Here is a 23,379-nt window from a genome sequence, read left to right on the forward strand (position 1 = left end):
GGGGACCCCCCCCCCCCCCCCCAAGGAACCACCACGACTGATAACATTCCTTTTAAAAAAACAGAAAAGACAAAAAAAAACAAAAACAAACAAAAACAACCCACACACACAAGAACCCAACCCACACACCGACACACACACAGACACACACACACACAGCTTGGTTTACGTTGCTTTTTAAAGAAACCTTTTTAAGAAACTATTTAAAAGCGTCGAGTGCTAAGTGGTCGCGTCGTCTTGGTGCAGGTAATGCCGAAACCGTGTGCCTTGTGGGGGGGGGCCCCCCGGCGCACGGGGGGCTGTGTTCCCCCCCCCCCCCCCCCCCCCCCCGATGTGGCTGCTTTCCTCCTCCCTGGGGAGGGACTGGGGGGCTGAAGGGGGGAGCGGAGATGCAGGAGGGGGCCCCTGGGGGTGGGAACTGTGGACCTGGAGCCCCCCCACCCTACCCCCCAGGCTGTCCCCACAGGGTCGGGGGGTCCCCAGCAGCGCTGGTGCTGCAGGGGCCCTGCAGCGGGACGATGGCACCCAGGGGTCCCCAGTGCTTTGGGGACGTGGCTCCAGGGGCATCCGGTGACCTGCGGTCCCCAGGGAGACCCATCACCCCGGGCACGTGGTGCCCCCCCGGCATCAAGGGCTACCCAAGGACCCCAAGCCCCCCGGTGTCACCCACGGTGCTCGCAGCCGGGGGGGTGGCCTCGGGGAGGGGGCAGGGCTGTGGCCCAGGCCCGAGGGGGGCTCTGGAGCTGTGCAGGTCACAGCGCCGGCATCTGGGGACGAGCAGAGGCGGTGGCAGAGGGGGGTTAGGGGCACCAGCGGGGGGGGGGGGGGGGAGGGGGGCGGTGGGGGCTGGGGCTCAGAAGAGCCCGCAATCCTTGAGGTTCTCCTTGATGATGATGTCGGTGACGGCGTCGAAGACGAACTTGACGTTCTCGGTATCGGTGGCACAGGTCATGTGCGAGTAGATCTCCTTCACGTCCCGCCGCATGTTCAGCTCCAGGAACTGCAGCTTGATGTAGTTGCCGGCATCGTCGTAGGTGTTGGGACCTGGTGGCAGGCAGGGCCGTGTTCCCCCCCCCCCCCAACCCTACCGGCGGGAGGCAGGCCCTGGGGTGGGCACAGCTCCCGTGGGGTGCTGGGGACCCCCGGTGGGTGCCCCTCAAAGGGTGCTGGCACCCAGAGCTTCATCACCCCCCCGGCCGCCTCACCGTCATAGTCGGGGAAGCAGATGCTGAGGTGGGCCTTCTTGATCTTCTCCAGGAAGACGTCCTTCTTGTTCAGGAAAAGGACGATGGAGGTGGTGGCGAAGTAGCGGTGGTTGCAGATGCTGTTGAAGAGGTGCAGGCTCTCGTGCATGCGGTTCTGTGGAGGGACACGGCCCCGTTAGCCCCACGGCGGTCCCGCCAGCCCCTCCCCGGTCCCCCCCCACCCCGGCACGGCCACTCACCACTTCGTCGTCCTCCACCAGGACCATGTCGTAGGCGCTGAGGGCCGCGATGAAGATGATGCAGGTCACCCCCTCGAAGCAGTGGATCCACTTCTTGCGCTCCGAGCGCTGGCCGCCCACGTCGAACATCCTGGGCAGGACGAGGAGGGCTCAGCACGCCCCCTCCCCGTGACCACCACCGTGCCGGAGCCCCGCGGGGGGGGGCTCAGCCCCTACCTGAAGTTGAGGTCCTTGAAGGAGAACTGGGTCTCGATGATGCCGGTGGTTTTGACACGGGAGCGCAGCACGTCCTGCTCCGTGGGGACGTAGCCGGGGGTCACCAGGCGCTCCAGGTCCGACAGGTAGCTGCCCAGGCACACCGTGGGCATCAGACGTCTCCCACGGGGGTCTGCGCCCCGGCACCCACGGGTGCCCCCCGCCCCCCAGCACGTACTATCCAGCCGAGTCGTTGAGCTGGTACTCGGAGGCACGGTCGAAGCAGGCTTGGATGCCCGCGTCCTTCCAGAGCCGCCCAATGATGTCGGACATCTCCTTGGGCATGGTGCCCTCCTCGATGGTGTCCGAGAGGTGCAGCAGCTTGCGGGCGTCATCCTGCGCGGGACAGGGACTCAGCAGGGCCGGGGGGGCTCGGTGTGGGGGGGTCCCCGTGCCCTGCGCTGAGCGCCCCTCACCTGGCGGGCCGAGTCGCCGTACTGGATGTTGAGGGTGGTCATGGCCCGCACAATGGCCAGCATGGACTGGAGCGTGTTGCTGTAGATGATGGCGATGAACTCCAAGCATTCCTCCAGCGAGTAGCCGTCCTGGTGGATGATCCTGGCCGGGACGGGGGCATGGGGCTGAGCTGGGCACCGAGAGGTGGAGGGAACCCATGGGCGGCCCCCCCCCAAGCCCCCCAACACTTACTTCATCTGCTTGACAATGGTGCTCTTCCCCGACTCCCCTGCCCCTGTGGAGACAAAGCAGGGTCTCAGTGGTGGCCGCAGCGGTGGTCGCCTTTGGGGTGGGGGGGTGGGGGGGTGCTGCGTGCACAGGAAAGCATCCTGCAGCCCCCGGGTGGGGAGGGGGTCACGGTGGGGTCTGGGGGGGCACCAGGGTTGTGCTGACACTGCAGCCCCCAGGACGGGGCGCTGGGAGCTGTGGGGGGCTCAGCTGGGGACATTCTGGGGGGACCGGGGTTGGGGCTGGGGGCACGGTGTGGCAGTGCGGGGGGGAACACCCTGGGCCTGGACATGGGGAGAGACAGCACCCGTGGGAGCACTGAGCACCAGCGGGGGCACCGGGAGGGACCCTCAGTGCTGGGGGGGCACAGGGGGAGACCCCAGAGCCGGAGCCGTGGCTGGGAGGGACTTGGGGGGTCCCTAGGAGCACCGGGGGCTGGGGTGGGTTTGGGGGTGCCCAGGAGTGTGTGTGGGGTGCTTGGGGGGGGTCAGGGCAGTCTGTAGGATGGGCTGGGTGAGTTTAAGGGGTGCTGGGGAGCTGGGGTCTGTTGGGTGGGCTGCGGGGCAGGCTGGGGGGCAGGAGGGGATGGATGGATGGCACAGATGGGACGGGCGGGTGGGTGGCTGAGGGGCTTTGGGGCGCTGGGGAGCACGGGTTGGGGCTGGCTGGTTGTGTTTGAGCGGGGCGATGGGGGGTGGGTTTTGGGGCTTGGGGCTCTGGGGGAGTGCTGGGCGGGCTGCGGGTCTGGGCTCCCCCAACCCTTACCCCCCAAAAAACCACGGGGCCGTGCCCACCTACCCAGCAGCAGCAGCTTGACGGTCCTGGCATCCTTCTCAGCGTCCTCCTTCAGCTTCTTCTCCAGCTCACGCGAGTGCTTCTCCTCGGCGCTGGCCCCTGCGCCCATCCTCGCCTCCGCCGCCCGCCGGCTCGCCCGCTCGGTGGAGGTCAGCACCAGGACGGGCAGCGTGCGCCAGCCCCCCGACGCCTCCAGCGCTCGCCCACCGCCCGACTGCTGCCGCCGCCGCCGCTGCCGCTGCCCCAACTGGGCCAAGGACGGGGCCAAGGAGCTCGGCTTAAGCCAGGCCCCGGATAAAGCCCCGAAATCTGCCCCGGGCTGAGCTCAGCAATCCCCTGGCTCCCAGCGTCAGCGCTTCTGCCACGGGGGGGGGGGGGCACCCAGCTGTCCCCTCCGTGGGCATGGGGACGGTGTCTTGCTGTCCCCAGGCCAGCCCCGTGGACGTGGTGGCCCTGTGGAGGGGATGTCCCTGTTGTCCCCAGGCTCACGGTGGTCCTGCCCTCCCTCCCCAAGCTCCCTCGGGAGCCATCCAAGTGCCCCCCCCCCAACGTTCCCAGTACCCACCCAGCTCACCCCACCAGTGTCCCTTTCCAACCCCCCCAGCAGAGTTCCCAGTGTTCCCCAGTTGCACTCCCAGTGCCCCCTGGCAGGCCCAGTGCCACCCCTCCCTGCCCCTCTCGGTGTCCCCAGGACCCCATCCCACACCACGCCCCCCCACCCCCCCCCCCCCATAGTAACATCCCCCAGTATCCTCAGGGGAAACCCCAGTGCCCCCCAGTATCCCCAGGGACACCCCGGTGAGCTTGCTGTATCCCCCTCCCACCTATCCCCAGCAGCGCCCTGTGCACCGTGTCCCCCAGCCCCGTGCCCCCCACCCCTGTGTCCCCCACCCCTGTGTCCCCCAGCCCCGTGTCCCCCAGCCCCGTGCCCCCCAGCCCTCCGCGCTGTCCCCGGTGTGTCCCCCTCGCCCCGTCGACGCCGACCGGGGGGGGTGGGTGCTCCTGCAGCGCCTATCTTGGCCGCCAGGGGGCGGAAGGACCCAGCACAGCCCAGCACAGCCCAGCACAGCCCAGTACAGCCCAGCACGGCCCAGCGCTTCCCGAGTATGGCCCAGAACTGCCCAGTCCATCCCAGTACCACACCCACTGCCCCCAGCACCAGCCAGAGTGCCGTCCATACTGCCCATTAACACCCACCACGCTCCCAGTACCACCCAGTACTGGATCCCAGTACCAAAGCCCAGAGCCCTGTCCTTCCCCCAGTACCAACCCTGAGTGCCCCCGGTGGTGCCCCCCAGCATTGCTGCCTCCCCCGCACCCCTGTGCTCCCAGCACGACCCCCTACCACGCGGTGCCCTGGTCCCCTCCCTGTCCCCCTCCTCACCCCCCCGCAGTGCTGTGACCCCCCCCAGCTGCCCGCTCCCCAACAGAGCACACGCAGGCGCCCGCATCCATCCCAAAGCCAGCATTTATTTGGGCGTGCTCCGGGGGGGACGGGGGGGACAGGGGGACGATGCATGTGGCCGTCCCCACACTCCTCACCTACAACTATTTACAACGCCAAGCAATGGGCAGGGTGCTGCAGCACCCATGGGTGCTGGAGTCCATCTCACTGCAGCCCTGTCCCACCCCTCCTGGATGTGCCCCCCCCCGTGGCACGGGTCCTGTCCCCAGAGGGGCCGAGTCCACGTCCCCGTGCCCGCAGCCTGGTCCTAAATGACTGAAGAGCGGTGGGTGGGGAAACTGAGGCACTGAGGCCAGGGGCGGGATGAGCTCATCCAGTGCCACCTCTCCCCCTGTCCCCGGCTTGTCACCCCCTGCCCCTGGCTCGTCCCCCGCTGTACCCCCAAGGGCATCACCCCCTCACGACCCAGCCCCTGGCACCCAGCCCTCGGCGGTGCAAGCCGGGATCCCCATGGGGCTTGGGGGGGGGGGGGGGGCGGGGGGGGGGGGGGGCGCGCATGCATGCGTGTCTGCCTGCATGTGTGTGTATATATATATATATATTTATTTATTTATAGATATTTTTAATATTAAAAGGGGGGAAAATAGACCACTGTGCTAGCAAAGTCCCTGGCGAGGGGTTCATGTGTGCCCGCAGGTCTCTGGCGGGTGATTCCGGCGGCTCCGTGGCTTCTTCTGGTCCTGCAGCTCCTTGGCTTTGAGGGCAGCCAGCGGCTCGGGGGGGGCCGGGGGCCGGGGGCCGCCAGTAGCCCTGGCAGTACTGGTCGAGGAGTCCCAGCTCAGGGCGGCTGAGGAGCTGCAGCAGGTCCTGGTAGCGCGGCGTGGGGGCTCCCGGCAGCCCGGCGGGGGGCACCTCGGCTTGGAGCAGGACGGCGTGGACAGCGCGGGCGGCCAGGACGCGGAGCTGCACCCTGGTCACCGTGTGCTTGAAGTTGTTCTCGGTGGCGGTGCAGGAGTAGAGGCCGCTGTCGGAGAGCTGCAGGGCGCGCAGCAGCAAGCCCTGCTCCGTCCGCAGCACCCGGCCGCCCTCGGTGCGCAGCTGCGGGGGGGGACGAGGGGAGCTCAGCCGGCTGCCGTGGCGCTGCCGGGCCCAGCCCGCAGCACCCGGCTCCTACCTCTTTCCGCCGGTCGCTGTTGTCCTTCTGCAGCAGCCACTTGACGGTGGCCTGTGGCGAGCGCGGCTGGCACTCGAGGAAGGCGGTGCTGCCCTCCACCCCGTACTGCACGGCCTCCACCGCGTTCTTGTTGGCTGCGGCGGCAGGGCATGGCATGGCAGCCCGGTCACGCGCGTCCCCACGCCCCCACCTCCCTCCTGCACGTATGGCTCTGCCCTGTGCAGCACCAGCCAGGGGTCTGCCCGCTGCCCACCCACCCACCCAGCCTCTGTTAGTGCATCCGTGCCCTCACCCACGGTCATCCTTCCCTGAAGCATCCATCCACCCACCTGTGCTCTTCCTTCCCCCCAGTGCATCCATCCATCCATCCATCCATCCATCCATCCATCCATCCGTCCATCTGTCCATCCATCCATCTTCAACCTCCAACGTTTCTAGTCATTCATCCCCCCTCCTGACCATCCATCTGTGCTCCCCCAGTGTATTCCATCCCTCCGCCCCTCCCTCCCTCCCCCCACGCTCGCCTTTTCCCAACACATCCCTCCAAACACCCCCATCAGCCCTCAAGGCGCCCGCTGTCCGGCCGTTGCCCGCATTCCCCTGCCTCCCACCCCCATGCCCTCCCAGGACCGCCCCCCAGCTGCCTGCCCCTTGCCCCCCACCCCGTGGGGTTGCTCCCCACGCCCCCCTCACCGTTGGAGTTGTAGCCCCGGCACTGGCGCATGGGGTTGCCGTGTCGGATGTCCTGCCGCCTGCTCCGCCTGCAGGGAGGCAGGAGGTGACCTGGGGAACCCCCTGGGGACCCCCGCGGCCCCCTCCCCAGACTCCCACCTCTTGGAGGACGCCGAGTAGCGGCTGCAGGCCTTGCCGTCCCAGGCACAGTAGGGGTCCCGCGCCAGGCAGCAGTCAGCGCAGGCTTCTCCGTACACGTCGCACCGGTGCAGGGCCAGGTGGGTCACTCCTACGGCCGAGGACACGTAAAGCTGTTGCTGTGGGGAGGACAGAGAGGACAGGGTAAGATGCTCTCTGGCCGCGTGGCCTTGTCTCCAGCCACGAGGGACCAGCACCAGTTAGCCGCAGCCTCCCAGTGCCGGGAGCGGTGGAGCTCAGCCTGGAGCCACCCGTGGCCAGCTCGCCCTGGGGCCACTTGCAGGCCTCCCTGAAGGCCGCTGCCATGGGATGGTGACGAGGGGCAGTGCTGCAGCCGGTGCTGGTCCCCAGCCAGGTGCTCCACTCACCCTCTTGGAGGAGATGGTCATCGTCTTGATGGGTGCCGGCACCTAGATCGGGGCAGGAACGAGGGACATGGAGGGGCCCGGCCTGATGTCGGGTGCCCAGGGTGGGCACCCCAGACCTGCCCCGGGCAACGAGGGGCCAGCGGGCAGAGGGATGATGCTGCAGGTCCCCCTGAGCTGCCCAAGGGACTAAGTGGTGCCAGCTGCAGGCAGGGGGTGGAATGGGGCACGGCTGGGCTGGGGATACTCAGTGGCAGGAGCAGAACGAGCCAGCCCTTACCTTGAACACCTCAATCTCCTCCAGCATCAGCTCCTCTGTCTCCATGTCGTCCCGGGGCAGCACAATGACTTTCTGCACTGTGCCCCGATCTGCAAGACACCAGGGTGCCTGGATGCTCAGTGCCACCGGCAAGGCACCCGCGCCCTCCCCTCCTAGAAGGGGGTCCCTGATGGGGCCAGGGATGTGGGGAGGGACCCCCCCACACCCTCCCACACCCTCCCAAAGCACATCGTCATCTGCCTCCTCCTGCTGCCGTGGGTGCAGTGTGCCACTCGAGTCACTGCTCCCAGCGAGGGGCTGGCACCGCTCAGGGCAGGGGGACAGCCGCTGGGGACAGGCACTGGGTCAGGGGAAGGACCAGGACAGAGCACGGCAGCCCTAGGATGGGCAGTACGGAAGGGGAAGCACCAAGCTGGATGATGGTGCCCCCAGCACGGGGAATGGGGCTGGAGAGCTGGGGCTGGGAGATGGGAGGGACCAGGCTGGATGGTGGTGTCCTGGGATGGGCACCGGGGCTGGCGAAGGGGAAACCTGGATTGCAGCAACCCCAGGATGAGCAGGGGGACAGGGGAGGGACAAGGACGGATGGTGGTGTCCTAGGATGGACACCAGGGCAGGGGGTGGGCCCTGACGCTCACGGGGCGCACGGCACAGGGCTCTCAGCCCCTCGCCCTGCTCCCACGGGGGTGCCGGCAGAGGGCCCCGCACTCTGGCCAGCCCTTGCGGTGCCCGTGCCCTCCAAGGCCGCGCTGGAGCATGCTGCGTTCTCTGCGGCGTGCGGCGTGGGTACCTGTGCCCAGGAAAAGCACCTCATAGCGCCCGTCTGCCGCGTCCACCTGGTCGACAGCGATGGTGGTGAAGCGGTAGTTGACGTTGGTGCGCACGACCAGCGGCTGGCGGTGGGCCGGGTACACGGCGTGGTACATCAGCGGGTGCGCGCGCATGAAGTTGATCACCTCGTCGGGGTAGTCCTTGGTTGACTTCATGGAGGGCGTGAAGGTCCCCCCGGGGCACTGCGGGCAGGCGGAATGCAGCGGTGGGCTCCCAGCTGCCCTGGGACAGGCGGTGGCACCGGGTGCCATGCCCACGTGTGCCCGGGGTGCTTACAGTGCCTGGCCGGGGGTAGGGCATCTTGCCCGTGTAGGGCATCCACTGGTAGTTGGGGCCCTCCTTGTGCGCGAAGGGCCCGTTGAACACCATGCGGATGTCGGCCATGGAGTAGACGCAGACGGCTGAGCCCTTGAACACTGACCTGGCAGGAGGAGTGGCACGGCCTCATGGATCTGTGGATACCTCCAGGCTAATCCCCCCCTCACCCCGTGCCTGCCTCAGCATCCCCAGGACCCCCACCCACCTCGGCAGGAGCCCCCCAAGCCCCAGGGACCGCCACGCCACGAGGGCACCGTGCTCACCCCGACGCGGAGAAGACGGCGTAGATAATGGGGTTCTTGGTGTCCTGCGTCTGCTGGATGAAGACGTCCTCTTGGGACAGAAGGAAGAGCGTGTCACCACCGGGGGACGGGCAGGGACCCCTTGCCATGGTGCCGGGTGGGAGGGAGGATGGTGTGGGAGCAGTGCCTCGCTCCTCTCCCAGCCAGGGCCAGCAATGGGACTCCCAGACCTCCCAAAGAGAAGGGGAACTGTGTCCCCTTCCCAAGGCTGCCCTGAAAGCCTCCGGGGTGCAGAAGGACCACTAGGATGACCCAGCCCCCTCCCACAGCGCCCACGTGCTCACGGAGCTCATCGAAGTGCGTCTCAATCCCATCGGGTCCCGGCACTGAGCAGACGAGACGGGCCTTCAAAAAGGTGCTCCACTTGTTCACCAGGCAGCAGTGGCCCCCATCGTCGTTCTGCGGCACAGGGACGATGCTCAGCCCGGCGCGGCTCGGCACCGGCACCCTGCCCGTGCCACTGCTGCCCCGCCGCACGCACCAGGCAGATGCGCCCGATGCGGGAATAGACCCCCGGGCTCATCGGGGCATCGGCGGACTTCTCGCGGAAGAAGAAGTAGAGTTTGTCGTCGTTCCTCTCGCTGCTGTCGGGGATGAGCTGGGCACGGATGAAGGCCGGGTCTGCAAGGGCACGGGGCAGCGCCGTCAGCCTGGGGGCACCCCCAGCCCCCTGCTCCTGCAGAGCCACAGGCGTGGTGGCGTGGGGAGACCTGCCAGGTCTCTCCAGCGGTCAGCGGCTGGGGGGTCCCCGCTGGATGGTGAGAAGTCTCTCCTTGCCATCCATCAGCCCGTGCCCCGCCGGTGCTGACAGCTCCCCCTCTCCGCTCCCTGCCCCGGCAGCTCCCAGGCCCAGCAGGACCATCCCTTCTGCTCTGCTCTGTTTACTCAGCTGCTGCCCTGGGGCCGGGGGTGCTCCACGGGGGCAGGAGGAGCGCCTGGGGTCACTGACTGCCGGCGACACGGTTGAAAGCTCAGCCCTGCGGAAACCCACGCAACAGGCTCCGACAGAGACAGCCCTGCTGGATGCTCCCACCACAATGCCAAGCCCCAGGCATGTCTGTCACCATGCCCTATGCAGGTATCCCTCTGTCCATCTGCCCTAGATTTCCACCCATCCATCCAGCCATCCATCCCCCATCCGTGCATCCAACAAGCCATCCAACACGCCATCCACCCATCCACCACTCGTCCATCCATCACCCATCCATCCGTCCACCCACCATCCGTCACTCATCCGCCCACCCCCCCATCCACCCACTCATCCGCCCGCCCACACCTCTGCCCATCCATTCACCCGGCTTCCATCCGCCCATCCCCTGCCCACCCGTCCCCCGTCGCCTGTCCCGCACCGCCACGCACGCGCCTGCCCACACTGGCTACCGTCTCCGCGCGGGGAGGAGGACGCCGTGGGACACGCTCCATCTCATCTCTGAGGCTGGAGCCATGGGGGCCCTGAGGAACCTGGGCCAGTGCCACCCCCTACCAACCATTGAGCCAGCGGGAGTTGTACTGGTCCGTCCTCATGGCCGTCTGCTTGCCCATGGTGCGGAAGATGGCTGCGTCGGTGCCCATGAAGTCGATGTATACGCCGGCATAGAGCTCTTCATCTGCAGAAGGGGGGGCAGAGGTCAGCCAGCCCCCAGCCACCCCTGCCCACCCACCTTCTCCCACTGCCCCCAGGCTCCATCCAGCCCTGGCCAGGAGTCACCAGGCCACCAAGAAATGCATCGCGGAGAGCACTGGAGGATGTGACTGGTCTGCACGGAGCCCCCAGTCTGCAGGACTGGGGCCAGCCAGGTGCCCAGTGCCACCACCAAGGCGGCACTGAGCTGGCAAGGGTGGCAGGAGCCAGAGCCCAGCTTCTCGGGGCCATGCAGGGAGTCCTCCCTCTGCCCGTCCAGAGCCCTTGGGGAGCCACAGGACTCACTTATTAATGCAGAGACGGTGTCCACCTTGGGGTCATAGGAACACTTCCCTTTGCCCGACTCCAGCTTGTCCGGCTCCAGGTAGAAGATATAATCCTGGGGAAGGAAACAGAACAAGGAGCTTGTGATATTTTCCCCCTTTGTCCCCATGGCACCTTCCGAAGCAGAGGCCTCCTCGGGGTGGCGCACAGTGGCCACCAACGCTGCCAGCTGAAGATGAACGTGACGGGACCACAGCGGGGTCTGTAGGACTCCCGAGAAGCCGAGGTCTCCAGGAAGTTCTCCGCAGGTGTTGCTGGATGCTGCTCCGTGCCCTCCACCGCGTGGGTCTGTCACTGCTCGTCTTGGACAGGATGAACCCTGGGCGCTCCCGGCACGAGGGTGGCCCGGCCGTCGCGGGGCTGCTCGGACCATTGGCATCGCGCTGACTCCAGCCGCTGCTGGGCAGGGCTTGGCTGCAGGCACAGCTTGGCTGCCAGACCTGGCAGGGAACTCGGCCCGCGTCCCGGCAAGGACCCATCTTCCACCAGCATCCACCACGTGCCGTGGGGCCAGCCACCCCGCGCCGCCGGGAGCCGCTGTCTCCGCTGCCACCGCTGCCCTCCCCAGGACATCACATCCCCGTGGCATGGCGAAACACAGCCTGCCTCCCTCAGACCACGCGGAACCTCCTGCCCTGCCGGCCAGGACACCCCGAGTGTCCCCAGAACACGGCCCTGAGGACACGGTGAAGCAGCACCAAGCCGGCACCCACCGGGCACCCCGGCACGGCTGTGCCTTGGGTGGTACGGTCCCTGCAGGGCTGGGGGGACAAGAGGGTCACTGCAGAGCCCCTGGGCTCTGGGAAGGGCAGGCCAGGCCTGGGACACTCGCCAGAGGGATGTCACCTGCAGGGACACTAGCCAAAGGGACACTAGCCTCAGGGACACTAGCCATGGGGATGCTAGCCATGGGGACACTGGCCATGGGGATGGTAGCCAGGGGGATACTGGCCATGGGGACACTGGCCATGGGGACACTGGCCATGAGGATACTGGCCATGGGGATATTAGCCACGGGAATGCTAGCCAGGGAGACGTTAGCCATGAGGATGCCAGCTATGGGGACACCAGCCATGGGGACATTAGCCATAGGAATGTTAACCATGAGGACATTAGCCATGGGAATGCTACCACAGGGGTGCTAGCCATGAGGACGCTAGCCATATGGATGCTCTACATGAGCACACTTGCTGCAGGGATGCTCGCCGCAGGGACACCAGCCGTGGGAGGTTCTTCCTCTCCCATCCTCTCCCTCTGCAAGACGTCCCCTCGCCAGCTCCTCCTGGCACCCGGGGGCAGCCAGGGCACCCAGCCCAGCACCCCGAGGTGGGCACGGCCCTGCTGGGACAGCCCCGCTTCCTCCAGCCCCATCACTGCACCACATCTAGGTTACTTCCTTACCCTGCCGGGCACCGGCACCAAGACCTCTCTGGGGACAAGCCCTGGTGGTGCCATGTCGCCCTCCCCGCCAGCAGGCTGCGAGCCCTCGCGGCTGTGTGCTGAGCACTGCTGCGTCCCCCATGGGCAACGGGGCAGAAGTGGATCAAGCCCCTGGCGAGGGGCTGCCGCAATGCCGGTGGCTGAGAACATCAGGCTGTGCCCCCCGAGCCGACCTGGGTGTTCCCTTCAGAGAGGAGGAGACGGGGCAGAGGGACGCATGGGCAGGATGGGGCAGGGACAGGGACAGGGAGGACCCAGGCTGGGGGCCCCCCGCCCATGCGCTGGCCCATGTTAGTCCGAGGGGGGGGGACACTGTCAGGGCAGGCTGGATGCTGGCTGTCCCCAGAAGAAGCTGGGGACACCACCACCTCCCCGAGCCTGCCGCGCACTCTGGTGGAACGAGGCCCTCTCCCCAGGCAGGGCAAAGCAGAGGGCAAGGCAGCTGCTCAGCGACGCTTTTGTAGACCCTACCAAAACACCTCCTGCACATGGCCGTCCCGAGACCCCCGCCTCTGTGGACGCTTGGATTTGAAGGGACACAGCGAGTCCGGAGATGGGAAAAGCCAGCAGTGGAGGCAGGGGGAGGACTGCCAGCCCTGACAGTGTCCCCTGCGGGGACACGTGCGAGGAGGAAGGAGTTAGTGAGAGCAGGAGGGGGGAGATGCCGGGCCGCTGCTGGAGAACGCTCTGCAGAGAGGAGGGGAGGCAGCGGGGGGGGGGGGGGGGCACGGTGACAGACCCCCACCCCGGGATCTGCTGGTGGGAAGGAGAAGGAGCCCGCGGCTCCGGTGCGCCCGGGGAGAGGTGGGCACAGCTGCGGCGGGCTCCCAGACCCGTTCCCACCTTGCTTTCTGCTGGTCTTGGGCTGCGGGGGCCGTCGGCGGCTCTGCTTTCCCGGCCTCCCGGAGGGACGGGCTGGCTCGGCGGAAACCCCTGGGGAAAAGGAGCAGGGCAGAGAGTTAGCGCCGGGGGGAGAGAGGGTCCCCCCGGGCTGGGGGCTGCGGGATGGCTCCGGCAACCCCTGTCCCCACGGCACAGTGCTCTTCACTGGCTCCGCACGCAGCCGGAGGGGATGGCAGCAGCCTTGTCCCCAGGGCTATTGTCTTTGACTGCGTGAGCATCCCTGGTCGTCCTCGAGTGCTGCGGCACCCATGAAACATCACTGACGGTCCCAGTCCGGTGTGGTTTAAGCCACGTCAGCCTCTCCCTGCACCAGTCCTGGGGGGCACTGGGGCAGCCCCCGTCCTTGTCTGGCACCACACACCTCTTGGCTTGGCTCGCCGAGCCCGACCTGCTCCACGCAGACAAGACGAGGACGTGGCTGGGGGCTGGGGGTGATGCGGAGCTGGGGCTGCCCCCGCGGCAAGCAGAGCCCCCCTGGCCACCCTTGCATCGTGCCACAGCGGTCACCCCGAAACCGCTTCTTCCACTGCATGTCCGACCCGACGGGGCTCCGGCACCACTCTCTTGGGTTACTCCACGGTCATCAGGGCAAGGCGACGTTGTTCTCCCTTGCTGGCAGCCGAGCGTCCCACGGCGCATGCCACCTCTGTCCCTGCTCACCCGTGGCACGGGACCACCGCACTCCTCCTTGCAAAATGCCACCACTGGCACGGAGTCGGGCGTCTTCTCCATCTGCGCCACGGGGTCCCCGTGAGCCAGCGCGTCCCTCGCGGCGGGGCAGGAGGGCACGTCGGAGCGGAGCCCGCGCCGGGTCCAGCCGATCCAGGTGCGAAGAGGAGTCCTGGGTCTGCAGAGGTGGCTCGGCCACGCTCAGCATCGCCCCACTGGCGCTCAGTGTGTGGCTGCCCCCCGAGCCCCCTGGTGCTGGCCCCGGGACCTGCCCGGCAGCAGGACCGGCCGCCGCAGCCCCCGTCCCTCCCGCCCCTCACCTGCGCTTTGCGCCCGCGGTTGATGAAGGCGCAGATGGGGTTGTAGGCGCCGGTGCCGCACACGTAGAGGTGGGTCCGGTTCCAGGGCTGGATCAGGCGGATGAAGTTACCGCACTCCCCCTGGGAAAGAAGAGGATGGGGGTGGCGACCGCGCGAAGGACCAAGGGCAAAGTGACCGGTGGGGAGGCCTGGCCATCATTTCAGCCATACCTGGGGCAGCACCACGGGGTCCAGCCCCCCGGCACAGGGGAAAGAGCTGGGAAGGCAGAAGGGAGACCGAGACAGGAGGGTGGGAGGCTGGCACTGGGCATGGAACATGTGCTGGTGTTGGGTATGAGCGGGCATGGGGCATGGGTTGGCATGGGCCATGGGCTGGTGTGGGCCACGGGCTGGTGTGGGCCATGGCTCTGGCACACCTGGGGGTACAGCTCTGCCAGGGGGATGAAGCCACGTGGGGAGCTGTGCCTCCTGCTCGCCCACGAAGGCTCCCCTGGACGTGCCTGGCTGGCACAGAAGGGACGGCAGGACACGGCGACACCCCCGAGTGCCGCCCCTGTCCCAGCACACCCAGCACACGGACCCTGGGGGTGCCTTTCCCAAGGGAGGACATGATGGCACGAATTCCCCTCCGCCTGGTGGCCGCCAACCCCTCTGCCACTACCAGAAGGGGGCTCACGGTGGACACGAAAGCCCCGGGGACGGCTGGAGTCACCGACAACACAGGGACTCGAAAGCCACCGGTGACCCAAGCAGGGCCTCGGAGCAGGACACCAGCTCCGGAGACAGGGTGGGAGCAGCAGGGGCAGCTCGGCAGGCGCTGGTCACACTTACGTTGCTGTTCTTGCCCGACAGGATGCACTCCTCAATCCTCTGCGGGGGGGCAGGCCAGTGGATCTGCGGAAACACAGGAGATGGGGAGTGCGGGGCTGCTGGCCCCCTCCCAGCCCCAGCCCCACCACGCAGGACCCTCGGGACACCCAGCCCCACGTCCCCGCCGGGTCCCCAGCCCTCCGTCCCGAGCGGCGGCAGCTTACGATGAGGGGCTCGCGGTTGATGTCGTGCAGGTCGAGCGAGAGGACGTAGTCCTTGCTGCCCACGTACATGCGGTCATGGTCCTCGTCCTTCAGCAGGATGCGGTAGTCGCTGGAGTTGAGCAGGAAGTTGAAGAAGTGCGCGGTGCCGGTGGCCTTCAGCTCTGCAGGGCGCGGGGCAGCACGTCAGCACCCTGACGGCCTCCCACGGCCTCGGGGCATCCGGCCCCAGTGCCAAGGAGCACCCAGCCCTGCCAGCCCGGCTGGGGACACCGGCTGGGACGGCCAAGGGTGGCCAGGACACGGGGCAGCGCCGAGAGCCAGCCCCCAGCAGCAGAACGGGGATGCCCACCGAGACGGGGCACGAAGGGGGCTGGTTGTCCCAGCCAGGAGCCTGCGGCTCCTGAAATCTCTGGCACTGGCATTGTCCCCCTGCTCCAGTCCCCTGTTGAAGCGTCCCCACGTCGCAACCCCTAGGACAGGGGAGCAGGGAGCCAAAAGAGCCAACTCATGGGTGTGCGCGTGTGGGGGGGGACAGATCCCCCCCACACCCCGCGCCCCCCTTTGGGAGTTATTTTTAGCCTGAGTGTGGGAGAAACGAGTGAAAGAGGATAATGAGGGTCATGAATATTCACAAGTGCAGCGAGGCAGCCAGATGGAAGGCAGAAGTGCTGCAGATGATGTGGGACGGTGCCAAGGACCACGCGGCAGGGGCAGGGCACCGGCGAGACTGGGGGGTGGGGGGGGGCAGAAGGAGGAATGCTGCCCCCCCCTGGCCCCCCCCCCCCCCCCCCCCCCCCAGCCCGCGCAGCGCACAAGGGGGGGGGGGGGGGCCGGCGCCCCCCCCCCCCCCCCCGGGGACGCCTCCTGTGCTGGGTGCCGCTCCCTCGGGAGGTGCCGCCCCGAGGGCACGCCACCAGCACCCAGCAGAAGCCAGCTCCACCAGCTGCCAGACCCGGCTGGCGTGTGATGGGTGCTGCGGGGGGCCCTGTGGGGCTGGGGGCAGGCCCCCGGCCTCCCCTCCCCGCAGGGCAGGCACGCACGCAGCGCTGGGTCTGCTCCGGGAAGGAGCGAGCTGGCTTCCAGGCACGGCCGGGCACGGAGCCAGCGGCCAGCGGCCGCTCCTGGCCAGGACGCCGAGCGCCTGAGACCTCCCCGACCTTCTGCTCCCGCGTCCCGCGGGGCGCCGGCCGTGTCCCAGCGGTCCCCTCCCACCCCAGCACCTCTGGGACGTGGGGGGGGGATCTCCCCTGATCTGCCTGGGGAGGGGGCGCCTGCGGGTGCTCGCCCACCCCTGGGGATGCCCGTCGGGGTTGGGGGGGTGACGTGACGCGGCCCCATCCTGCTCCAGGGAACGGCACCACGGGATGTGGCACCCCCACGCCCCAGCGATCCCGGTGGGAGGGCTGCACCCCTGCCGTGCTGCCCACAGCCCCGTGACACCAAGGGCACGCGTGGCCCCTCGCTCTGCTGCTGACGGGCAGGTGGGTGAGCCCCCCCCCGACCTCTGACCTCCCGTTCCCGGGCCCCCCAGCCCCCAGCTGGCAGGGATCCGGAGGAGCCAGCTCGTTACTGGACACACCTGATGAGCACACCCTGCTCCCGCCTGGCCCTGAGCTTAATCCCCTTTTAATTGCCTGCAGGCCCCCGGCTGGGGGCCAGCTCCCCCCAGCTGCCCCTGACAGGGGGACCGCAGGGAGGGCTGCTCGGCGCCCCAGCCCTTCTTGCCACGCGGGCCTCGTGGTGTCACCTTGGTGTCACCTCTCCATCGCCGTTCCGTGGCCGGGAGCACGAGATTTAATGACCCCGGCTGGGAGCAGCACAGCCCCATCACGCGCTCCGTAAAGCCCAATTCCCCTCGGTTTTGTCCCATATTTACAGCTTTTCCGTGCACCTAGCGGCCGCCACCCACCCGGTCAGGCGCGTGCCCTTGTCCCAGCCGGGAGGAAGGAGTTGTCCCCAGCTCCCAGGGGACAGCAGTGGGGTGGCACTGTGGCCCCGCCGTGGTCCCTGAAGCACAGGTGAGGTTTTGCAGGTCCCTAAAAAGCAGAACTGGGGACACCCCAGGGGCGGGGGACTGGTGCGAAGGGTTAATCCCATCAGGGACAGGGCGGCCACCTCCCCAGGTGCTCCATCAGCCCATCCACCGTGCCTGCGAAACCAATTACACCCGATCTCACCTAATTAGTTTCTAATTACGGGCTTGTAGTGCATTCAACATAATTAGCATGTAAATTACACGCCGTGTTTATATTCAATAACCGCTCTGCCCGCTCCTGGCAGCAGAGATGACGGTGCCTTTTGGGAGCCCTTTTCTTTATTTTAATCTGGGGGAATGAATTTAATTCACGTGCCGACAGAGCCGCCCGGCTGCGCTGCGATGCCTGCGCCGGTCCCCGGGGTGTGGGGACAGCTGGGGACAGGCGGAGCGGCCCCATCGGGGCAGGGATCAGTGCGGGGCCGTGCCGGGATCAGGACCCAATGCAGCGCGATGGGGGCATGGCCACGTCCCACGGACCTGCCCAGGGCCTTTCGCCCTGCCAGCTCCCCACGTTTTGGGGAGGTTTCCCCAATTTCCCCGAATTTTTGCAGGCTGCTTTGCGGATGCTGCCTTCTGGGGAAGGTGGAAGGCCCAAGCCAGGCTGGGACAGGGACCAGGGGAGCAGGGTGGGTCTGGATTTGTCCCCATTTGTTGTTATTGGGGCTGATCAAAGAGCCGGGTGGGTTGCCTTATGAAAGCGGAATTGCTTATTTGTTTGAGCATCACTTCGCTACCCCTTGATGGGTTATTTATGATGTAATTAAGCTAATTACATGTAATAAGAGAGTTTCCGTGGCCCCGAGCCAAGCTCTTTTCCCATTTAACCGACTCACAGGTGGTAGGGAGCCGAAAGAGCCCGACGGGGGCTCGGAGATGAAATGGCTCCGGCTCCCGCGCCACCGAGCACGGCGGCTGCCAGCGCTGCTCGCTGCGCCCCTGAGCCGCCTGCAGCCCCCCGGGGACGGGTCCCGGCCCTCTCCACCACAGGTGCCGCGGCGCCCGGTCAAGCCCCGCATCAAATCGGCCAGCTCCAGAGCGGGGTGATTTGGGCACGGTCCAAAAAAAAAAAAAAAAAAAAAAAAAAAAAAAAAAAAAAAAAAAAAAAAAATTTTTTTTTTTTTTTTGTCAGCCAAAACGCTGATTCATCCCCAGCCAAGAGGGAGCGGGGTTTTGGAAAGCCTGGCTGAAAAACGACCCCTGGAAACCTACTCGGCGTGAGCCGCCGCCGCCACGCACCGCCTTCGCTGCTCCTCCTCGGTTTTGGGAAATCTTGATTTCCCCAGCCCGGGGAGCCGCGCGTTTTTCCAGGCAATTTGCTGCCCGCCAAAAAGGCGGCGGGGAAGGAAGCAGCTCAGATTGCTCCAGGTAGGGGGCCGGCGGCGGATCCTGCCACATTTCTCAAGGCAGTTGGATCCTTCCCCTTCTTCCAGCGGTATCAAATTCAGCACCGTTCGCCGCCGGTGCTTTGGGGGAAAAAAATAAATAGCGGAGGAAGGGCAAAATATCGGAGGGAGGAGGCAGCGGGCGAGGGGACAGGGCGCTGCGGGAGCCTGGTGCGTCCCCGGAGCTGGCTGTCCTTGTCCCTGCCCGCGCGTCCCCCCCATCTGGCCGTGTTTATTTGAAGCCGCCGGCATCACGCGCGTCCCACAGCTGCAGCAGCTTAGGCGGGCGCCTGGGCGGCCCCGGCCCCCGGCCCCCCTCCGGCCATCTGCCACCGGCAGCCCCCGGCGGGCACGCAGCGTCCCAGGACATGGGCAGGGAAACTGAGGCAGGGAGCGGGCAGCAGCGCGGTCCCGCTCCGGGATGTGAATTTTTATTATTATTATTTTTTTTTTTTTCCAAGTGATTTATTATTTTTTTTTCCCCACTCGGATGGGGGAAATAGGTGGGAAGGAGCGGAACCGCCCTGCTGCCCACCCAGCCCTTCCCGCTGCCCGGGTGGGATGGTGACCCCGCCGAATGGGACGGTTCCCAGCGGTGACAGCCGTGACCGCCGGGGACAGCGGCTCCCTTTTGAAGCCCGGCCCGGGGCCCTGACCCCGCGGGCGCCCCGCGGCGCTGTGCCTTCCTCCCCGCACGGCCGCCGCTGAATCACCGCCACCTCCCGCATCCTCTCCCCGTCACCTCCTGGGAAAGCTCAGCCTGGGGGAGCTGACGTCCTCGGTGCCCGAACCCACCCGGCCCGGAGGAAACCGGAGGAGAGGGGGGCAAGCAGGATGCGCCCGGGAGAGGGGGAAATCGCTAGCAAGAAGATGATTAAAAATATCCACCCTATTTCTGGCCGGCACAGAGCGGAGAGCCGGGAAGAGCTGTTGGCAAAACAGAGCCACTCCGCGGCCTCTCCCTCTTCCAGGGAAGCACGGGACCGCGCTGTTCTTTCCATGCTGGCCACCTTCCTGCCCGGCCACCGCGGCCGCCGGCACAGGAAAGCCTTGACAGGGAGGACGGGCAGCGGAGCCGCAGGGTCCCCACCGGTCCCACCCCAGGGCAGGGGACGCAGGCGCCAGCCCCTTGACACCGCAGCCTTTCCGTATTTTTTTTTTTTCCCCTTTCCCCTAAGCACTACGAGTACAATTTAGAGTAGAGGATGACGCAGGCCCCCGGGAGCTGCGACGAACGCCACTTCCTCCCCGTGCGAGCGATAACAAGCGAGGCAAACAAACCCGGAGATGCTCCCGGCGCTGGCCGGGCTCCAGGCAGCGCGTCTGAGGCTGGGGGGGGGAAACACGGGGGTGCCGCCAGCCCCCCCAGCACCCTGCAGGACCACGTCCAGCACCCCCAGCGATGCTCCGGCCTCCGACGGGCAGCTCCGGCCAGAAGGATGCTGCAGGCACTGCCTCAGCCCTGTCCCCTTCCCAGGGCTGTCCCTGGGGGCACGTCCCCATCCCTGTCCCCGTCCCAGCAGCAGCCCCAGCCCTGCCCGAGGCCCCGTTCTCCTCCGCTGGAGCGGGGCTTGGGAAGGGACGGGTGACACGTCTGAGAGCCCACAGGTAGCGGGCCGGGGCCGGACGCCCCCGTGAAGGACCCAATCCCACGGCATTCCTGGCCCAGCCGTGCTTATTCAGGATTAATTTGCCTGCCTGGGGCTCGCCAGGTGGCTGCATAGCAGCGACAGGCGTTAACGCGTGCCGTGCCAGGCAGCAGGAGCACGTCCCCAGCTTCCCCAGGAGCCTCTGAGCGGGGAGAGGATGCGGACCCCTGCCCCAAAGCACCCCGTGCCCTTCTGCCAGCTGGGGCACCCCAACACCCCTGGCCTACCTGCAGCCCGGGGGGGACACGAGGACGTCCCCGCACCGGGGTCAGGATGTGTCTGCAGGTGGAAACCAGCAGCACGGCCTCCCAACGCCCCAGCCTTGCCCTGGCAGCAGCCAAACCCCCGCCGTGCTCTCTTCCAGGCAGCAAGCAGCCCTGCCGGGCCGCGGGGTGCCTGCGGGGCCCGGCTCAGCCGCACAAGCAGCAGCCAGCCCTGCTCCGGGCAGGAATCGCTCCCTTGCCTCTCGCCCGGGCTTGTCCCCGGCCCCTTCATACCACAGATTTTCGTGCCGAGGCCAGCCGTCACCTCCAGCAGCCCGCCCTGACCCGCCGGGGGCCGCGGCTGGTGCCCTCCGCTGCTTCGCTCTGCAAACCCCGGGGGGGCGCAGCCCCCCAGGACCCTGTAAGCAGCCACCGGAGCCCGTAACCCCCCCGGACTGCAGGGTGGGGAGAGCCGGGCGCACACCCAAGCCCTGCCCGGGAGGAGCCCGTTCTGGGGGGGTCCCCAGGGGGCAGAGTCCAAAGAGACGAAGAGCGGTGGGGACAATGAGCTTCACAGCCCCCCCGGGATACAGGGAGGAGGGGTGCGGGCACCCCGGCCCCCAGCCCCGCTCCGTCCATCACCTCTCCCATCCCACCGGGTGAGTCGGGAAGCACCCACACCCCCGGTACCAAAGGGTTAACCCCTTCCCCCCCCACACACAACCCCCCCCCAACCCCCGGCTCCCTGCCAGCTCCAGGCGTTAATACCAGCTTGGGGTCGGCATCAAGCTGCTGTCTGGCCCCACCAGCTCCACGCTGGGGCTCCCAGCCACGGAGCCTCTCCAGATGGAGGGAGGCACCCGGCCGTGTGCCGGGGGGGTGGGGGGGGGGGACGGGACGGACACGGCATGGGAACCCCCCAGGGACGCGGATCCCAGCGGGATTTCCCAGCAAGGAGATGCCCAGAGGACGGTGGCCTCGTAAAGGGCTGCGGGGGTCACCTCCCGCCCTCCCCTTGCCACCCCCCCCCCCCAACCTGCTGCTCTTACCTTTGAAGGAGAGCTGCACCCGGGGGGTGGCAGGCACGTAGTCCTTGGCGTGGGCGGCCCGCCAGCCCAGAGTCAGCAGGGTGGCCCAGAGGAGGACGCTGACCACAGGCATGGTGTGCACGCGCCGGGGTCCCGGGGCACGGGGCTGTCCGGGGTGTGGGGGGGGCACGCCTGCTGGAGAGGGCACAGGAGGGTGGATGTCAGTTGAGGATGCCGTAGGACACGGAGCGGTGTCGGGTAGACAAAGCCGGCATGCCGGTGTCCCTGTCCTCGCGCAGGTCCCCTCCCAGAGCTGCAGCACGAGCCTGGAGGGAGAAGGCAGAGACCCCGCGGTGCCCACCCAGCCCGACCCCACCGGTAGCGAGAGGGGGGCACCCTCCCCGTGGGGGGGGGAAGCAAGCCTGACGTGCCCCCACCATGCTCATCGCCCGTACGCACATCTCGTCAGCTAGGAAGGGCCCCAGAGGGAGAGGGGGGGTGGGGGGGGCAAGTGGCAGCCAAGCCCCACTCTGCAGCCTGGGAGGGGGCAGAAATGGGGGGGCTGGCTTACCCCCAGCTGCGGGCACAACGCCAAGCTGCAGGGCGAGGCGAGCGCAGCGGCGAGCACTGCGGCACGCTCCCGCTTCGCCCAGGTGAGGAGCATCCCCCCCCTCCCTCTGCACCCCCCCCCCATCCCCAGGGGTCCCATCCCCATCCCTCCTGTTCCCCCCCATCTCCTCCCAGCCCCAAGCAAAGGCGCAGCGAGCAGAGCCGGGATCAAATCTTTCCAACATGAGGGAAATCTGGACTTCATTATTCCGAGAACGAACACACACACCAAAAAAGAAAAAAAAAAAAAAGAGGATTTTTTTTTTTTCATAAATAAAAGAGGGGAAAAAAAAAAGCCCTGCCTGTGTGCCAGGCAGCTGGACTCCCTGGGGCTCCGGCACGGAGCAGAGTCCGCCAAGCTGCCTCCAGCAAGCCACACACGCACCCGGCTCAGCACGCTGCTCACCATGTCCCCACAGCCTGGGGACCGTCCCCCCGGCGTGCGTCCCCCTCCTGGGGTGACCAAGCATCGTCCCCGCGTGCTCCGGAGCCTGGCTTTAGGATTTTGGAGGCATCTGGCGGGAAGTCCCACATCTGGGGGGGGGGGGCTCGGCCACCTGGGAGTGCCCGGGGTCTCTGGGGGGGTGGGGGGGGGGGCAGAGCGCTGCCTGTCCCCTGGGGACGTGCCCTGCAGGGCTGCACCATCGCAGACCCACCTGGGGCCGGGCAGGCGGACGGCCACCGGCCCCTGAGCACGGCTGCCCCAGGGTGAGAGTCACACCGGGAGAGGGACGGGGACCCAGTCCCTGCCGCGAGGCAGTGGTAGCCCCGGGCTCCTGCCCTGCACGGGGCGAGGGCAGCGGCTGCAGGGTGGCCAGGGACGTTGGGGATGCGCGAGGGGCGGCCGGGCTGCGTGGAGAGGAGCTGCCTCTCCCCAGGGCTCCATATTTTTCTCACGATTGCCTTTAGAGCCGGTAAATATTTAGATTTGCTCGTCTCCCCGCGCGCACACCCAGCTCCGCTCCATTGTGCTGGCATTCGGGCCCCGGCCAGGCCCCCACCTCCCGCCCGTTCCCAGGCTCTGCCCTGGCCATCACCGCGGTGCCCCCTGCAGCCGGGGCAGGCGGGGACCCCCCCGCTCCTCCGCCAGCTCAACCCACAGTTGGTTGCAGTTACAGAGCCCCCCTCCCCGGCAGCCCTACCCCCCCCCACCCCCCGGGCAGCTTTTCGGAAATAATTCTGGCAAATCCCACTCTTGCACTTGGATGGAGCTGCGTACGCGTCAGAGACAGGGAGCGAGATGGCAAACAAAGGAAAAGAGGGAGAGGAGGGGAGAGAGGAGAGAGCGCACGGCGAGGAGGGGAGGAAGGGGACGGCGGCGAAGGGGGGAGCCTGGGGAGGGCCGGGGGGGGCGCCGAGGCTGGGCGAGAGGAGGCCGATCCCGAGGGGGCAGCGGGGGAAACGGCTCCGGCCAG

The 23,379-nt window shown here is 67.3% G+C and overlaps 2 protein-coding genes across 2 annotated transcripts; both read right to left on the bottom strand.

Annotated features, from left to right (window-relative positions):
- Nucleotides 1-651: 651 nt before the first annotated feature.
- On the bottom strand, nt 652-3,499 carry GNAT1 (G protein subunit alpha transducin 1). The gene is made up of 8 exons (XM_035312311.1): nt 3,182-3,499; nt 2,348-2,390; nt 2,116-2,257; nt 1,878-2,035; nt 1,661-1,789; nt 1,445-1,574; nt 1,206-1,359; nt 652-1,044 (listed from the first exon to the last, which is right to left on the bottom strand). Exons 1-8 carry the CDS (start codon nt 3,285-3,287, stop codon nt 854-856), a joined length of 1,053 nt encoding a protein of 350 aa, XP_035168202.1. The 5' UTR covers nt 3,288-3,499; the 3' UTR covers nt 652-853.
- Nucleotides 3,500-5,172: 1,673 nt separating this feature from the next.
- Nucleotides 5,173-21,554, bottom strand: LOC118157815 (semaphorin-3F-like). Its single transcript, XM_035312306.1, is given in 19 exon segments — nt 5,173-5,335; nt 5,337-5,681; nt 5,758-5,891; nt 6,451-6,518; nt 6,589-6,746; nt 6,996-7,037; nt 7,273-7,361; nt 8,063-8,285; nt 8,380-8,524; nt 8,685-8,754; nt 9,008-9,122; nt 9,205-9,344; nt 10,211-10,330; nt 10,651-10,744; nt 12,973-13,062; nt 14,022-14,141; nt 14,853-14,915; nt 15,056-15,216; nt 21,377-21,554. Coding segments are annotated over 19 exon segments (2,361 nt in total). The 5' UTR covers nt 21,489-21,554; the 3' UTR covers nt 5,173-5,263.
- Nucleotides 21,555-23,379: the final 1,825 nt, after the last annotated feature.

Source organism: Oxyura jamaicensis, assembly GCF_011077185.1.
Source record: "Oxyura jamaicensis isolate SHBP4307 breed ruddy duck chromosome 12 unlocalized genomic scaffold, BPBGC_Ojam_1.0 oxy12_random_OJ169, whole genome shotgun sequence".
Lineage (NCBI taxonomy): Eukaryota > Metazoa > Chordata > Aves > Anseriformes > Anatidae > Oxyura > Oxyura jamaicensis.